Consider the following 15,601-nt stretch of genomic DNA (forward strand, 5'->3'; position numbering starts at 1 on the left):
GGGGGGCACAGCGGGGATGTCACAGTGTCAGGGCAACTGTCATGCCCCCCCATCTTCCTTTGCTCCAGCCCCACTGCTGAGAAATAGTGACCATTGTCATTGCTTAAACTGCACACAGAGCTTGTGGCAAAGGCTAGCATATGGTTAAAATACAATGAACATTCTGGTAAGTTATCAGAGGGGTAGCCATGTTAGTCTGAATCTGCAAAAGCGGCGAGGAGTCCTGTGGCACCTTATAGACTAACTGAAGTGTTGGAGCATAAGCTTTTGTGGGCAAAGACCCACTTCGTCAGATGCATCTGACGAAGTGGGTCTTTGCCCATGAAAGCTTATGCTTCAACACTTTAGTTAGCCTATAAGGTGCCACAGGACTCCTCACCCCTTTTATTCTGGTAAGTTCTCATTTGTGTTGTGCTGTCTGCACATCTAACTAACCAGAGATCAAAGTGCATGACCTGATGGCCATCACAGAGAGAGAAAACCCACAACACAGGGTAGGTTATTCAACACGTTCACATTTGTAAGAGTGAAACATAAGGAAATCTTTTAAGCCTCAGAATCTAGGAAATAAATAAACTTGCTCGTTTTCTTCTGCAGTGGCTAAACCTGCTTTATTTCTTGCCTCATTACATGTCTGTGTTAGTTAAAAAGTTCTATATGTCATTGTACTAAAACAAAAACACAAGTTCACATGAACAAATGATCTGGAGTAGTCCAGAAGAGCCCAGCAGGAACTATACCCAGAGACGGAACCAGGGCTCTGAGATGGGACCAGTCACGCTCTGCCGGGAGCTTCATTGGGATTTCCCTGTCCACACCAGGTCTTTTTCCTGCAGTCCTCAGAAGCCGGACTTAGGACCACAGAAACCACACTGGGATTCCTGTGTATGGAGAGCCCAGGCCACTGGTCAGTGACCCTTGGGGTGCATCTACACAGCAGCCTTATTTCGGAATTACAGTGCATGTCTACACAGCAAGCAGTTATTTGGAAATAACATCCACCTGGAGAACTTAGGTCTTTTGGCTGGGCTGCGTCTGAAGGAAGGAGCCAAAGACCCCAGGGTGGGAGAGAGCCCTGGTTTGTAGGGGCAGCTGGAAAAGAGGTTTTAGGGGGAGTTTGTAAAAGTTTGTACTGAAGTTTCAGTGAAGCATTAACAAAGCATTTTTTTTTACCTTTGAGTTTGTAATCTGCTTTGCTCTGCCTGTTCTCACTTATCACCACTTAACTCCTACAGCTTGTACTTACTATCAAGCCTAGTGTAAACAATTACTACCTATGGGAGCAATCGGTGTGCACATCCCCCTTTCATTGCTAAATGGGGCGTACCCCATTCTTTGGGGTTTGATCCCATTTGGGGAGTGCTATCCTAGGAAGCTGGGCCCTAAACTGCTCTCTCCTCAGACCTGAAGAGGTTCAGTGTCAGTACCGCTGCTCAGAGGCGGGGGTGGGGCGGGAATCTCAGCTCGGGGCCTTGGCCAGGAGAGACTAAGGAGCTTCCCCAGCAGGACTGGGTGGTGAGAAGTCCCAGAGAGCAGAAAGGTGAGTGGCAGTGGCCAGGTCAGTACCCTCGGAGGCCCTCCCCAAGGGGTCTTCTGGGACCACAGCCACCTAGCCAGGCAGCTTAAAAGGAACTCAGGGTATACGTTTCTCTCCTCTGTGGGTCCTCCAAAGGCTAAGAAGATTTGAGCTCTGACTGAAGCTTTCCCCACAGTCAGAATAACTGAATGGTTTTCTCCCCTCTGTGAACTGTCTAATCTTTAACAAAGTCTGACCTGTTTGAAGCCTTTTCTGCAATCAGAGCTTTTATAAGGCGATTCTCTTGTATGTATTCTGATGGCTAGTAACGCAGGAGCACTGACTGAAGCTTTTCCCGCAGTCAGAGCAATTGAAAAGTTTTTCCTGTGTGGGTTCTCTTATGGTATAAAAGGCTTGAGCTGTGACTGAAGCTTTTCCCGCAGTCAGAGCAACTGTAAGGTTTCTCTCCTGTGTGGCTCCTCCTATGGGTAATAAGGTTTGAACTTCTACGGAAGCTTTTCCCACAGTCAGAGCAGTAGAAGGGTTTCTCTCCTGTGTGGGCTCTCCTATGACAAACAAGGTGTGAAATCTGACTGAAGCTTTTGCCACAGTCAGAGCAATTGAAAGGTTTCTCTCCTGTGTGGCTCCTCCTATGGGTAATAAGGTTTGAGCTTCTACGGAAGCTTTTCCCACAGTGAGAGCAGTAGAAGGGTTTCTCTCCTGTGTGGGTCATTCTATGACTAAGAAGGCTTGTGCTGTTACTGAAGCTTTGTCCACAGTCAGAGCAATGGAAAGGTTTCTCTCCTGTGTGGCTCTTCCTATGGGTAACAAGGTTTGACTTCTGACTGAAGCTTTTCCTGCAGTCAGAGCAATTGAAAGGTTTCTCTCCTGTGTGGCTCTTCCTATGGGTAACAAGGTTTGACTTCTGACTGAAGCTTTTCCCGCAGTCAGAGCAATTGAAAGGTTTCTCTCCTGTGTGGATCCTCCAATGTGTAATAAGTTCTCCATTACTACTGAAGCTTTTCCCGCAGTCAGAGCAATTGAAAGGTTTTTCCCCCGTGTGGGTCCTCCTATGTCTAACAAGGGTTGAACTCTTACTGAAGCTTTTCTTGCAGTCAGAGCAATTGAAAGGTTTCTCCCCTGTGTGGCTCCTCCTATGGGCAACAAGGCTTGAGCTACTACTGAAGTTTTTCCCGCAGTCAGAGCAATTGAAAGGATTCTCTCCTGTGTGAGCCATCCTATGGATAACCAAGTGTGAGTTTGTACTGAAGTTTTTCCCACAGTCAGAGCAGTTATGGGGTGTGTCTCTTGTATGTATTTTCTGATGGTTTGTAAAGTGTGAGTGCTCACTGAAGCTTTTCCCAGAGTCAGAGCACTTGAAGGGCTTCTCTCCCGTATGGACCCTTTGATGTTCAGTAAGAGTTTCACAGTCACTACACGTGCAGGGTGACTGTTGATGGGGGATTTCCTGTTGGACGGTTTCTGTGTTTCTTTTCTCCCCTGTGCTCCTGGAGTTACCCTGTCCCTCTCCTAGATGGTTTCCCTGCTGCTTTTCTGGGCTATGCTGACTCTCACAGCTCTCTCCTTGCTCACATATCTGGAAAACATGTCCATCAGATCGTCTCAATAATAGTCCACATGGAGACACTTGCTCCAGTCCTTCCTGCTGAAGACTCTTTTCATGGTTCTCAGTCAGTGTCCCGTCACCTGTTGGAATAGAGGAATGATCCAGACAGGAGTTATTCTCCACGATGAACTGCAAGGAAACTCTAAAAGAGGAATAGAAAAGGGGACACACGCTCAAATAATGGTCAAATTATCATGAGCTGAGTTCATTGTCCTCCTTCACAACCCGTCCACAGAGAAGAGAACCCAGCCTTTCCTCGCTCACCACACTCTTACTGGAGTTGAAGACAAGCTGAACAGTCAGTCAGACTTCATGAAAACACACAAGTTACATCTGCTATAAGGAGACAGAAATTGGTTTCTGAGTCAGTTTAACTGATTGCTCACCTGTCTGGGTGTTGCTGATGATCTCCCCTTCCTCACAGCTCGGAGGATCTGGGACCCGCAGCTCCTCCTCTTGCTCCACCCAGGAGATCACATCTGTTTCGGAGACTGGAAATGCTGTTTGAAGAGCAAAAAACCAAGTGCTGATCTTGATCATTAAGGTCTTTGCCATTCCGGCTTTCAGAGCCAGGATCCGAGTCACCGACCCAGAGAGGCTCTGTTCCCCACCTTGCAGAGACTGGGCTCTGGCTGGTACAAGATCCCAGGACACACTCACCTGCAGTAAAGATGCATCATTCCCCCACCTTGGGAATGGCCCAGCTCATTCCCCAGGGCAGCTAAGCGCTCTGCTGCACTTTCCAGGGTCCAACTCAGACCCCCTCACAGCCCGGTCCATCCACCCGGAATCCCACAGTTGGACAGGAACACACGGCTCAGAAGGGGAGCTCTAGTGAGGGCATGAAGGTGTGACACCAAGGTCCCCAGGTAGGGCTCAGATAGCAGCTGCCACATGGCAGGTCACTAGAACTTGGAGATGAAGGACCCAGCAGATGTCTAGCTCCCCAAGCTCTGTCCACAAAACCCCTGGCTGGTGGACTGGGCTTGCCCTGATCTTTGGCTCAGATGTTCTACTTGGGCCAGGAGGAGGTAGAGGAAGTTGCCTGAGCATCTAAGTGAATCCTTGGCTGCTTGCTTCACGCCCTGCCTATGTGCCACTCCTGATCCCAAATGCCTGTGTCTGGGTGGGCCCTGCCAGCTGCCCACAACAGTTGCCATTGCCATGGCTGCCCAGGGTGGCGCTGGGCTTCTGTTGGGGCAAGCCAGGGCGGAGCTGGGCCATGCTGCTTCCCTGGTGCTTGTGACTGTTGCTCAGCTCCCCCTCTGCAACCTCCATTCTACTCTGCCAGCAGCAGCCTTTTTGTGGTTTCCCAGTCTGGCTCTTGTGGCCAGCCTGGCCTTTGATTTGGTGCCCCTCCAGGGTTGCACAGAATCTATCACCTTTATACCTTGTGAGTGTGTTTCCCTCAGCTTTGTCCCCACCCCTTCTTGGAACTTCATTTTCTGTTCAGAAGATCCACCTGGGACATGGCCATGGAGATCACTGTGCTACTGCTGTTAAATAAGATAATCATAGTCATCACATCAGAACATTCCCATTGACGTGGCACCCAGCACACTTCGCAAAAGATTTATTGCAGCTGTGTATGTCCATTCTTTTTTAACTAGAACAGGCTGGGCTTTGGCAGAATGGTGGAACACTGGGGACCAACTAACCAGGAAAGCGCATTCCTGAGCAGGAAGAGGCCAATCAACACACATCTCCACAGTAACTGGAAAAACAGTCCTAAGAGATGGCTCAGAAAGACACTGACCCTTGTGCACAAGAGCGGGATGAGGGGATAATGGATACGGATGTTTTGTTCAAAATAAACAGGCAGGAGGCTAAGGGGGTAGAACACATGGAACATGCCTCTTGTTTGTGTCAATGTATGAGAAGTCACAAGAGGGGCATGTTGATGCTGGCTGAGGGGCAGCATTCTCACTGCTGACTTATTGGTACCGTTATTGGGTTGGGACAAGTCTCACTATACCTGTGCCTAAGGAGCTGGGACACTAGCATCCTGCTCCTTTTCACAATAAACTTGGCCGAGTGCCTTAGCCTCCAAATGGAGCCTGAATCTTTCTTAGCAGCAACCCTGAGCTGTGCTGCATGGATAAGCCGCAGGCTCTGACAGTGCTGCTGGCATCAGAGCTCCAGAAAGAGCCACACTGAACAGCCATAACAACGCTCTGTGGCATTAGCAGAAATTCTAATGGCACTGCAGTCACTGTGGGAAGAAAAATTATCAATCACAGCAGCACTGGGGAACTCTGGTGTAAATCAGGACCCAACTGTGCTATTGGGGTGCACATATGAAGCTAAGCATTATCACTCTTTAATGTAGGTATCTTTCCCAGCTCTGAGAAACAGCTCTCTCTTTAATAGCTATTAAAGAGAGAGGTGACTGCACACAGAGGCTGCGTCTAGATTGGAATGATTTTCCGCAAATACTTTCCAACAGAAAAGTTCTTCCGTTAAAAGCATTTCTGGAAAAGAGCGTCTAGATTGGCACGGATGCTTTTGCGCAAAAGCATGTGTCAATATAGACGCGGTTTGGCACAAGAAAGCTCTGGTGGCCATTTTCGCCATCGGGGCTTTTTTGCGCAAAACAGTTTTTACCTATCTACACTGGCCCTCTTGCGCAAAAGCATTTGTGCAAGAGGGCTTTTTCCCGAGCGAGAGCATCAGTGTATCTGCGCAAGAAAGCTGACAATCATACATTAGATAGTCAGTGTTCTTGCACAAATTCAAACGGCCAGTGTAGACAGCTGGCAAGTTTTTGCCAGCCTAGACACAGAGAGAGAGTTTGAGGGACTTGATTAAGGTCACACAGGAAGACTGTGACGGCCAGAGAACTGAACACAGGTTTCCTGAGCATGAAGCCAGACATACACACAGGAAGAAAAAGTCCCTACTCGAAAATATTTCACTCTAAAAACACAACACAGATGATGTGATTTATCTCCACTGCACACAGCGGCAAGTGAGCCCCAGAGAGAATGAAGCTGAACTCTTGAAAGGAAACCCAACCTGTGCCTGAAATGCAAGAAGAGCTCTGCTCACGTTTCTCTACTACAGAGCTACTTCGGACAAAATACTCACAGAGCGTGAACTGCCTCACCCACCCTCCCTCAGCCCCAGCATCCAGCCCCTGTCACTGACAAGAACAGCATGTCACAGAGATTAGCTACAGGCAGAAAGGACTTAGGGAACTGCACCCACCTTATACTGGCTCAGCCCACTGCCACAAGGGGAACCTGCAGGCACAAAGATCAGACAAACCAAGAGCCAGACCCAGACCTCTAGTACCTGCTGTTCCTGCCTGAGCCCTTCTACTCACACCTCCAGTCAAGGCACAAGATGGGCAAGATAGGGGGGGAAGCGCACTGAGACCTTAGCTGTGGGAAGAGCAGCTCCACTCTTACGTCCCTCAACCTGCTTTCCCTGGGAGGCAGTATGGAGGGGACAGTCTTTCACAGAAGAGCCAGGATTATTGGGGCAGATACTCATGATATTGGGGGCAAAGACAATGAATGATATTGAACCAAACCCAACCCAGCTACTCCAGAGCCCACCCAGCTTCCGATACCCGAGGGGACAGGAATCCTTACTCAGCCAGTTCACAGCCTCATAATTCTCCTGCATCACATCCCTGTAGAGGGATCTCTGGCCTGGGTCCAGCAAAGCCTATTCCTCCTCAGAGAAATACACAGCCACCTCTTGGAAGCTAACCAGCTCCGCCACAGCCATTTCCTGTCCCTGGCTCTGAAGGCCAGGGGCTGAGCTAGAGACAGACATGGGTGTTCTGCAGCCTGGCAGGGGGAGAAGGTGAATTGGAGACATTTCAGAAGGGGCTTTTAATCCTTTCCACACCCCCATTCTCCCCACACTCTGTCCCTAGTGACGTGACACACGTGTTAAACTTTTGTCCACAGTGGTAGAATCTTAGTCTAGATATTCCATTAACAGCGCACGGGATTTAGATCCCAAAACCATATTCATTTCTCTCTGCACCTGGCTTGAGTTACAAGATTACTGCATCTGCAACAATGGGATATAGTTCTCAGCACCCAGTGTTTCTGATAACAAGCCACATATTCCTCTGCCTGAACATGGACATAAGCCAAATGTAGGCTGTTGTATTTGAAAGCCTTAGTCTTCATTCACAGATTTGCAGCATAAACATTGCTCTCATCTCAGAGACGTTATAATCCCTTTCCAAAATAGAGAATCAGTAAAGTTAAGCATCTGAATGGTGGTGTTATTATTAAATACGTGTGCTTATTATTAAACACTTGTGCTGAGTGTTTGCAGGATGAGATCTTAAGATTCAGAAGATATCCTCAGTTATGCAGTCTGACCCCCTCAGTGGCACAAGCCATTACACTTAGTCCAGTTACCCAGGCACAAAGCTCTGTTTTCCCACAGTGTATTTTCTAGAAAGCCCCCAGTGATTGGAAGACATCAAGAGATGGGAGAATCCACCAGCTCTTTGTTCATTTGTTTCAGCAGCTAAACCGCTTCCCTATCAAACATTTGTGCCTCTTTTCTTGTCTAAAATAGTCTGGCTTCAGCTTTCAATTATTGGCTCTCACTGAGCCGTATCCACTCGACAGGGTGGGTAATTCATTTTCATGGGGTGGCCAAATGGAAAGTGGCTGAGAGCTGCACTCTTCCGTGACATAAATGCAGGAAATGGAGGATCCGGGATGGGCACTGGGAGGAGGAGGATGCTTGGGGTAACGGTTTGGGATACAGGACAGATAGAGGGGTCTAGGAGGGAGTTTGGGTGAAGGAGCCTTTCAGCCTATTTATTGTTTGAAACCAACCTTATATTGAAACTGACTGAGCAGTGAAATCTGAGCCTGAAGGTGCCGTCCGTTTTGTGCTTTAACTTCACCCCTTTAGCATCACAAACCTATAGACCAGTGTTTCTCCAAATGTCCACAGGACCCCATGCAGCACCCCTGGGGCTCCTCACTGATCACTGGGTGATTTAGGGCTGTGTGCACCGTGGTCACTGGGTTTGGTTGGTAACTTCAATGACAATCCCATGAAGATGTTTTCACAGGAATTCTCACATCACTTAAAGAATTTCCACCAGCAAACTCACCTTGTCTGAAAGCTCCAAGGGATTTTCCTCTTGCTCTCTCCAGTGCAGAGGGCAGAGTGTCTAGTGGGGGAAGGGATAAGAGAGGTGAGATTCCAGGCTCTCCTATTCATAACAATGTCCCACTCTGAACTCTGCATTTCAATTCTATCAGAGACACACTCAGGTATTTAGTATGAAAGAGTCTGAAACTTTCATTTCCTCTCTCACTCGGGCACCTTCCAGCAATGGAGCCAACATCCCTGCAGCCTCACACCTGTCCCAGGAGAGACAAGCTGAAAATGAGATTTACTCTTCCCTCCTCAGCCCCTTCCACTTGGTTTCCCATTCACTTACTGCCTCTTGTCATAACCTGGAGCTGTGGTGGCGGAACACGTGGCCATCACAGTAACTTAGCCATTTTGATCTCTGAATGGGAGGTTCAGTGTTTGCAAACCCCTGGTTCTATCTGCAAGCAGTTGGGTCTGTTCGCTCAGTGTCTCTAAGGAGAGCAGTGTGATGGGGCCATCGTTCTCCACGTGGGAATTGAGGCAGGGGAAGTTTGGCTTCAGAGGCCAGATTCAATAGTCTCAGATACTTGAACCGCTTTCCCCTCATCCATCCCTTCCAGGTACCTTTGAACTCCCTCAGAGTCTCCGACAGAGCAATCGTTCTCTGGGAGAAACCTCTGACTTGTTCTTCCAGTTCAGGGGAAATCTCTTCCGGCAGCTGAAATTGCCCCGTCTCACACCTGGACAGAAATAATTCAATGTGATTGTATGTCATTTGCAGCTGATAAGTTCTGGCTAGTAAGTCTCAGCTCTAACAGGCCTGGAGTTAGAATTCCTCCAATTCTCGCAGCCTGAGAACAGGGACAACACATCCCATGGCCATGCAACCTTCCCCTCAAAGATCCCATTTCTGTTCTTCACTTCTGTCCTGTGGAGACTGGCTGGGGGAGTAAAGGGGAATAGAGTCTCCATGGCCAACTCACTCCTTGGCCTCTAGATGCTGAGGGACAGGAGGTTCCCATGTGAAGGGCTGAAGGAATCTGACCACTAGGGATTAGATTGAAACACCAGCTCCCCTCTCCCCAGCTCCTTCTGCACAGGTCTCCAAACAGCCCTCAAGTGGGACAGACTCTTGATCCCTGCTGTCCTGGGCTGAATGTGCTCAGTGCCCAGCAGTGACAGGCCCATGTTCCACCCCACAGTCCTGCAGCAACCAATCCCCAGGGAGGTGACAGCTCTAAGAAACACTTGATCCTGAATGGGGAATTCCAGAGTCTAAAGTGCGAGGATGAGACCCTCAGAATTAAATGCATCAGAGATATTCATGTCTAACATCTGGCTGTAGAGCTCTGGGGAGATGTGGTGCTAACATCTGCTCCAAGCCTTTTCCCTGGTCTGTGCAGTGTGAGGGGAGTGAGAACCACGTACCCACTCAGGGCGCTTCTGCCATCCTAGAAAAAAAGACACAGAAAAGAATCTCAGCCCCATTGGACACACACAGGGGACCTCTGAGAAGGGATATTGAAAACCTGGGAAGAGAGGCCCTGCCCTGGCCCCAGGAACATGGATCCCCTGAGTGAATGGGGCTTTGCCATCTCTAATAGATCTGTGCCTGTAACTCTACAAAGCACAAGAGTCATTCACATGGCAGCAATGCACAAGATGTTACACTGAGATCTGACAACTGGGACTGAGCACTTGTGATTCAGGAGCCCCTCTTCGCTGTGTGAGGAGCTGGGATGTTTGTCCCTCAGTCTCACCTGCAAGAATTCACTTGCTGGCTTCTGACATGTCCCCTCCAGCTCACCAATCCCCTCGCTGATACGGGAAATCTGCACAGAGAGGTTCCTGACAGTGTCAATCTGGAACCTCACAACCGCCTCATCTAATTTCTCCAGCTGCACTCATGCACTGACACGGATGCTCAAGGCCTTTTTACAGCCAGCGATTCATAATCCAGGAGAAACGCAAACAAGCCCAACCTCACCAAGGCCACACAGGAGTCTGCCTCCTAACACAGCCCTCCCACTGCCAGTCCCTGCTGGTCCATAGCCACAAGCACTTACCAGATGCTCCTGGCTTTTCCCTTCTGCTGTTGTTTTCCTTCTCAGCAGCTTTTCTCTCTCCTCCTTCAGAGTCTTCAAATGAGTCTCCAGTTTTTCCTGAAGAAACAGATATAAGCACGAGGGCAAACCACATTAGATGTTGGGGGCCTATTTGTCTGCCTTTAGGAGAGTCCCAGTTTTGTGGAGCTCTGCCTCTGTCCAGTAGGGAGTCAGCCCTGGACATGGCTTTGTCCATAGAAAAATACACAGGAGGAGACTGCGGATGCAGCAGGACACCTACGAGCATGGGGGACAGATCGGTGGTGGCACCTTCGTAAAGAATGACGCAGGTGGTTAATAATACTAATCACGTAACCGATTACAATTTTATCAGTGACAATATTTTTTAACCGGCTGACAGGCAGGGTTGGTAGCGGAAAGGGGCTCTCCTGGGGCCAGGGATCTCTTGCGAGGTCTGCCGGGGTGGCCACAAGAACTGCTGGCCAATGGGAACTCCCGGCAGCTGCAGGCTGACATCAGCTGCCAGAGGCAAGTGGGCACTTCAGGGGCAGTGGGGAGTTTAACCAGTAACTGGTACAGATAAACATTAGCTCATCAGTTAACCAGTTTGAACTCTTGCTACAATCCAGTTGTATCCCAGTTCTGCCTGGCATAGACCTGTGCTTCCTGAAACACTGCTATGGGTGGAGTGAAGGCGCTCGGGGCCCCACACAGCATCCAGCCCAGCAACCTCATCTAGTGCCAGCTGCTGCATCAGAGTTTAACCCCTCATGGAGCAGCCCTGAAGTTCAGCATCCCAGTGGGAAACCTCTTCTCCCTGCTGAGCCTAGGGCTTTATCGAGGCATCTTTTTCTCCTAAGAGCCACACTTCATCACTGTTCAGTGATGCTGAGGGACAGGGAGCAGTGCAGTCTATCAATTGGACCAGGGTTCAGGACCAAACTCTATCCCTGATCTGTTTGGCGACTATGAGCAACTTGCTGCCCCACCTTCCCTTCCCACAGTTTGTCTAACTGGACTGTGACCTGCTCAGAGCAGGGACTTTTCCGTGCTGGGTATTGTGCAGGGTCACTGCGGATCTGTAAGGCAAATGACAGCTTATTATTCCTGTTCATCCAATCAGTAACAGCTTGTAACCTCCTCTTCTCCAGTCCCAAGGCAGCTCACTGACAGAGTGGCCTGTAGCTCCTGTAATCTAAACCTCTCTGATTATTAACACCTTCCCTTGTGCAAACACCCCTCTCGCCACCAGTGAGGGCTGGGTTTCAGGATTTAGAGCCTCAGAGAAACATTTCCCACATGAGGTATCTGTAAAGACTTGACATAAGTTGCCACAAAGCCAGAACATTTACTTTTTACTGCATCTCTTGAATCATGAAGGCTTTACAGAAGTGGTCACCAACCAGTAGATTGGGATCTACAGGTAGATCTTGGAGCCTCTGACAGGTGATCTTGACGGATTTGGCTAAGAGGCTATCAAATGCAGCACTTCAGCTGCCCCCTCTCCCTCCTGCTGCACATCTCCTGCCCTTTGCCTTGGAGCTGTTTCCTTCTCCCACCCTGCATTCTATCTCCATAAACAGTGGGAGTCTGTAGGCTGCTTTTGAGAGTGGTGAAGGGGCGAGCCTTCCTCAGCCCCACTGCACCACCACAGAGGAGCCACCTGTAGCAAGCAGTGTGCAGCTGGAGCCTCTATCCTGAATCCCTGTTCTAGTCATGTACCTCTCCTGCACCCCAAGCCCCTTCTCTAACCCTGAGCCCCCTGAGCTCAAACTCCCTTACAGAGTGTGAACCCCCTCCTGCATCCTAACCCTCTGCCCCCTGCTTGATGAAAGGGAGAAAGGATGGGGAAGGGAGAAGGGATGCAGTGAGCAGAGGTGGGGCCCCAGAAAAGGGTCACAAAGGAGGTGGGGCAAGGGACAAAGGAGGTGGGGCAAGGGTATTTGGGTTTGAGGTAGAACCTGGATTGCACTTAAATTCAAAAAGTGATACTTTAAAAGGCTGGAGACCACTGCTTTACACTGGTTGGTTCACATCTGTGGCCGGTAACAGTCAGTGAAATTAGCCTGTAATTAAAACCCAATGTTATTTCCCATCACACTGGACAGTCACTCTGTACCTTGTACTCCTGGGCAGCTTCCTGTAAGGGCACCACCATGTGAGCCTGGGATCTGTCACACACCACACAGATGGGAGTTTGATCCGCTTCACAGAACAGCTTCAGAGCCTTCTGGTGCTCCCCACACACCCCGTCCCATCTTGCTCTCTCTGCTGCCTGGAAACTCAGCGGCTTGGCTAGTTCCACCACGTTTGCCAGCTGCCGGTTGGGCCGGAGGGGTCCCTGCTGCTCAGTGTCTCTGCCTTGAGGGCTGAGGGGGGCCTGGCAGGAATTGTGCCCACACTCCAGAGCGACAGGGGCTGTGAAATCCTCCAGACAGACGGGACGCGGCGCTTCCTCCCGGACACTTTCCACGGGGCTCTCTGCAGCCATGGCTGCCTCTGGGCTGGGGGACCGGGGCCGTGTCACTGTCCTGAGCTCAATGGAGCAGCAATGGAGGGGCAGGTCCGGGGGGGGAGGGGGCATCAGCACTGAGGACAAAAAAACGCATCACATTTAAAAATCAAAAGAGCCCCAAAAGCTTCGCTCCCCCCCCCAGCAGGGTCTCCATTGGGCCTCCCCCGCCATCGCTGTGCCCCTCATGGCAGGGCCCTTCCCCACCCTGTGTTCAAACCCACCCCCCCCCCCGGCCCGCACACTCTGCAGCCCCCTCACAGCAACAGGAAGCGCCAACAGCCCAAGGGGGGGGGCGACCGAAGCAGCGGGGGAGGCCATCGCCCAGCCGGACCCGCCCCCAACGGGCGCGCCCCGATACCCAGCGCCGGACCCTCCAGCAGCGCAGGACGGCGGGTCACAGCCCCTCACGCTCTGGCGGCTCCTCCCCGCAGCGAGTAACGGCCCCAACGGCCCCTCACAACGGCTCCCGGCTCAGGGAGCGCGGCGCATGCGCAGTAACCGCGGCGCCGTCTGGTCCCTTTCCCTGCCCGCGCGCGGAGGGAGGCTGCGGCGGGTGCGCGCGCGGGGCGCTGGGACCGGCCCTTTGTTGCGGGGGCGGGGCCGAGAGATGCCCACGTGGGCCAGTCCCGGCTTCTGCCCAGCGCGTCTGGTGGGTCCCGGGGCGGCGCGCGGAGGGGGGCGGGGGATGCTCACCTGAGAGGCGGTGCCACTGCGGGCTCCTGCCCGGGCACTGCGCATGCGCAGCGGTTCTGGCGCCGCCCTGGTCCGTGTCTCTGCCCGCGCGCGGTGAGTGTCCCGAGGGGGAGGCGGCTCCACGTGGACTCAGGTCTGGTGCGGGAGGGGTGCCGGTGGGGGATATAGGGGACTCAGGGGGATGGGGCGGCTGCTGGAGGATTGATGCCGCAGCCCCGCACTGTCAAAGGCCAGTGCGGGCCACGTGGGGCCGAGGGTGCGCATGCGCGTGACGCCACGGTCGGTACTTTAACAGCGCGCGGCCCAGCGTTGCACGTGGAAGGCAGAAGGTGGCCGGGGCCAGGGCACGCGCGGCGCCCCCAGGGGCGGGGCCAAGGCCAGAGCCGGAGCTGGCAAGGGTACGGGCGGCGCCGCCGGGACCGCTCCGCGGGCGCATGTAAAGAGCCCGGCGGGCGCCATGGCGCCCGCGGGCACCGGGTTGGGGACCACGGCACTAATGGAATGGAGTGCAGCTGCGTAAATTATACCAGCTTCAGGGGGTAGCAGAGATTTTTTTTTTCCAGTTCATCCTGTACAGACTAACAGTCTGGTAGCACTTTATAGTCTGCCAATAAAACCAGCTCTGCTAGATTCAGCCTTTTGACCAGCCAATATGTAATGTTAATAAAAATACAGAATGATCAGCGGGGGGGGGGGGGGGGAGGGGAGGTAACAAAAAGAAAAGCATAAAGCGAAGAACTGCTTCTTGCATACTAATTTGGAGTCCTGGGAACACATTTCTCATGGACCTTTCTTGTTCATTCCGAATGCACCGAATTCTCTCCACAGCCGTGAACACAGAGTTCCATCCTTTCTGGCATGGCCGAATAAACTGGGGCTTGCCTTCTCCTTCCACCATTTTTGCTCCAATTGCTGAGTGTTCAATTTTAATTTATAGTGCTTAGCATCTGGCAAAAGTGGGCCTGGCCATCTTTTTTTAGGGGTCATTTGATTCTTCTTGTACCACATCTATAAATGAAACTAGATTCTGCAAGTGGCAGGCTCAATGTTGGTGTTTTGGTACAATTTATTCACAGCTGTAATATCTGCCCGGGATGTCTTCAGTTTTGTGAAATTCAGCTTATCAACATGAAACCCTGTTGTTGAAAACACAGTTGAAAGACACCCCCCTCCCCCCCGCAAACAAACTCAAGCCACATTAATATGTCCCCCAATTGATATACCATGCTGGGTAAAATACATTGAGTGGATCCTGGGGGAAGCTGTGATTCCACCCCTGAGCCAGACATCCTCTGGTCCATCCCTCTTTCCTGCCCCCTGCACTCCAGCCCCCAGCTGCTCTCCGCACCTGAGGATTCCCCTGCCCTTGGCTTCATGACTGCACCATGCCAAGCAGCAGGACTGGCAGTGGGGCGGCCGTTCCCCCCAGGCACTGGAGGAATTGGGTGTGAGGGGGGGCAGAGGGGAGGGGGCTTGGATTAAAGTTAGGGAGCCTGGTCAGTGGTCAACCCTATTCACCGTGCTGCCCAAGAGTGGTTCTTGTTCTGCCCTGGCCCAGCTGATTTCCCCCTTCCCCCCCAGTTGCTCCAATGCTAAGAGCCGGATATGCTGACTCAGGGATTTGCGCAGGGGCTGGCAGGGAGCCTATGAAGCCGCAAACTGGGTGTTCGACAGCCTGGGCCAGTGGCGCTGCCTGGCATCTCCAGGAGCCTGTTGGGCCAGGGGCTTCCAGTCCCAAACTGGACACCTGTCTCCCTCAACCTTCCCCCTCTCACCCTGCCCCCATCCCCTCACAGCTCCCCTCTCCCATCCCTCATAATTTCTGCTCCTCAGCTAGAGAGACCCACTATGCAGGCACAAGTGTTGGGGTCCAGCCATCTGATCTGGGTGTAACTCGGCGTGCTGCCATGCGACTGACTGTTGTGCCTTACAGAGTCACAGGCACAGAGCTATTGGAGATGGCAAAGCCCCATGAGCTCACGGAATCTATGGGCCTGGGGCCAGGTCAGGGCGTCTCTTCCTCATATTTGCAAAATGCCTTCCCTGTGTGTGTCCAGTGCAGCTCAGATTCTTTTCTGTCTCTTTTCTCTAGGACATAA

General features: G+C 51.7%; 1 protein-coding gene across 1 annotated transcript; it reads right to left on the reverse strand.

Moving 5' to 3' along the window:
- Window positions 1–419: 419 nt before the first annotated feature.
- On the reverse strand, window positions 420–13,644 carry LOC142821525 (uncharacterized). Its single transcript, XM_075912700.1, has 9 exons — window positions 13,503–13,644; window positions 12,414–12,883; window positions 10,295–10,390; window positions 9,989–10,060; window positions 9,657–9,679; window positions 8,853–8,968; window positions 8,242–8,301; window positions 3,530–3,643; window positions 420–3,223 (listed from the first exon to the last, which is right to left on the reverse strand). The coding sequence occupies exons 2-9, from the start codon at window positions 12,876–12,878 to the stop codon at window positions 1,878–1,880; spliced, it is 2,292 nt and encodes a 763-aa protein (XP_075768815.1). The 5' UTR covers window positions 12,879–12,883; window positions 13,503–13,644; the 3' UTR covers window positions 420–1,877.
- Between the last annotated feature and the right edge of the window lie 1,957 nt (window positions 13,645–15,601).

The sequence above is a fragment of the Pelodiscus sinensis genome, chromosome 31 (assembly GCF_049634645.1).
Source record: "Pelodiscus sinensis isolate JC-2024 chromosome 31, ASM4963464v1, whole genome shotgun sequence".
NCBI lineage: Eukaryota > Metazoa > Chordata > Testudines > Trionychidae > Pelodiscus > Pelodiscus sinensis.

Bases quoted from the DNA above. Each gene is read 5' to 3' on its own strand.
- LOC142821525 (XM_075912700.1), bottom strand. From the start codon at position 12,878: ATGCCCCCTCCCCCCCCGGACCTGCCCCTCCATTGCTGCTCCATTGAG. The intron at 10,061-10,294 runs GTAAGTGCTTGT...CTCTCTGTGCAG, and splicing joins GGAAAAGCCAGGAGCATCTG to ATTTCCCGTATCAGCGAGGG. The intron at 8,302-8,852 runs GTACCTGGAAGG...TTCCCCCACTAG, and splicing joins GACTCTGAGGGAGTTCAAAG to ACACTCTGCCCTCTGCACTG.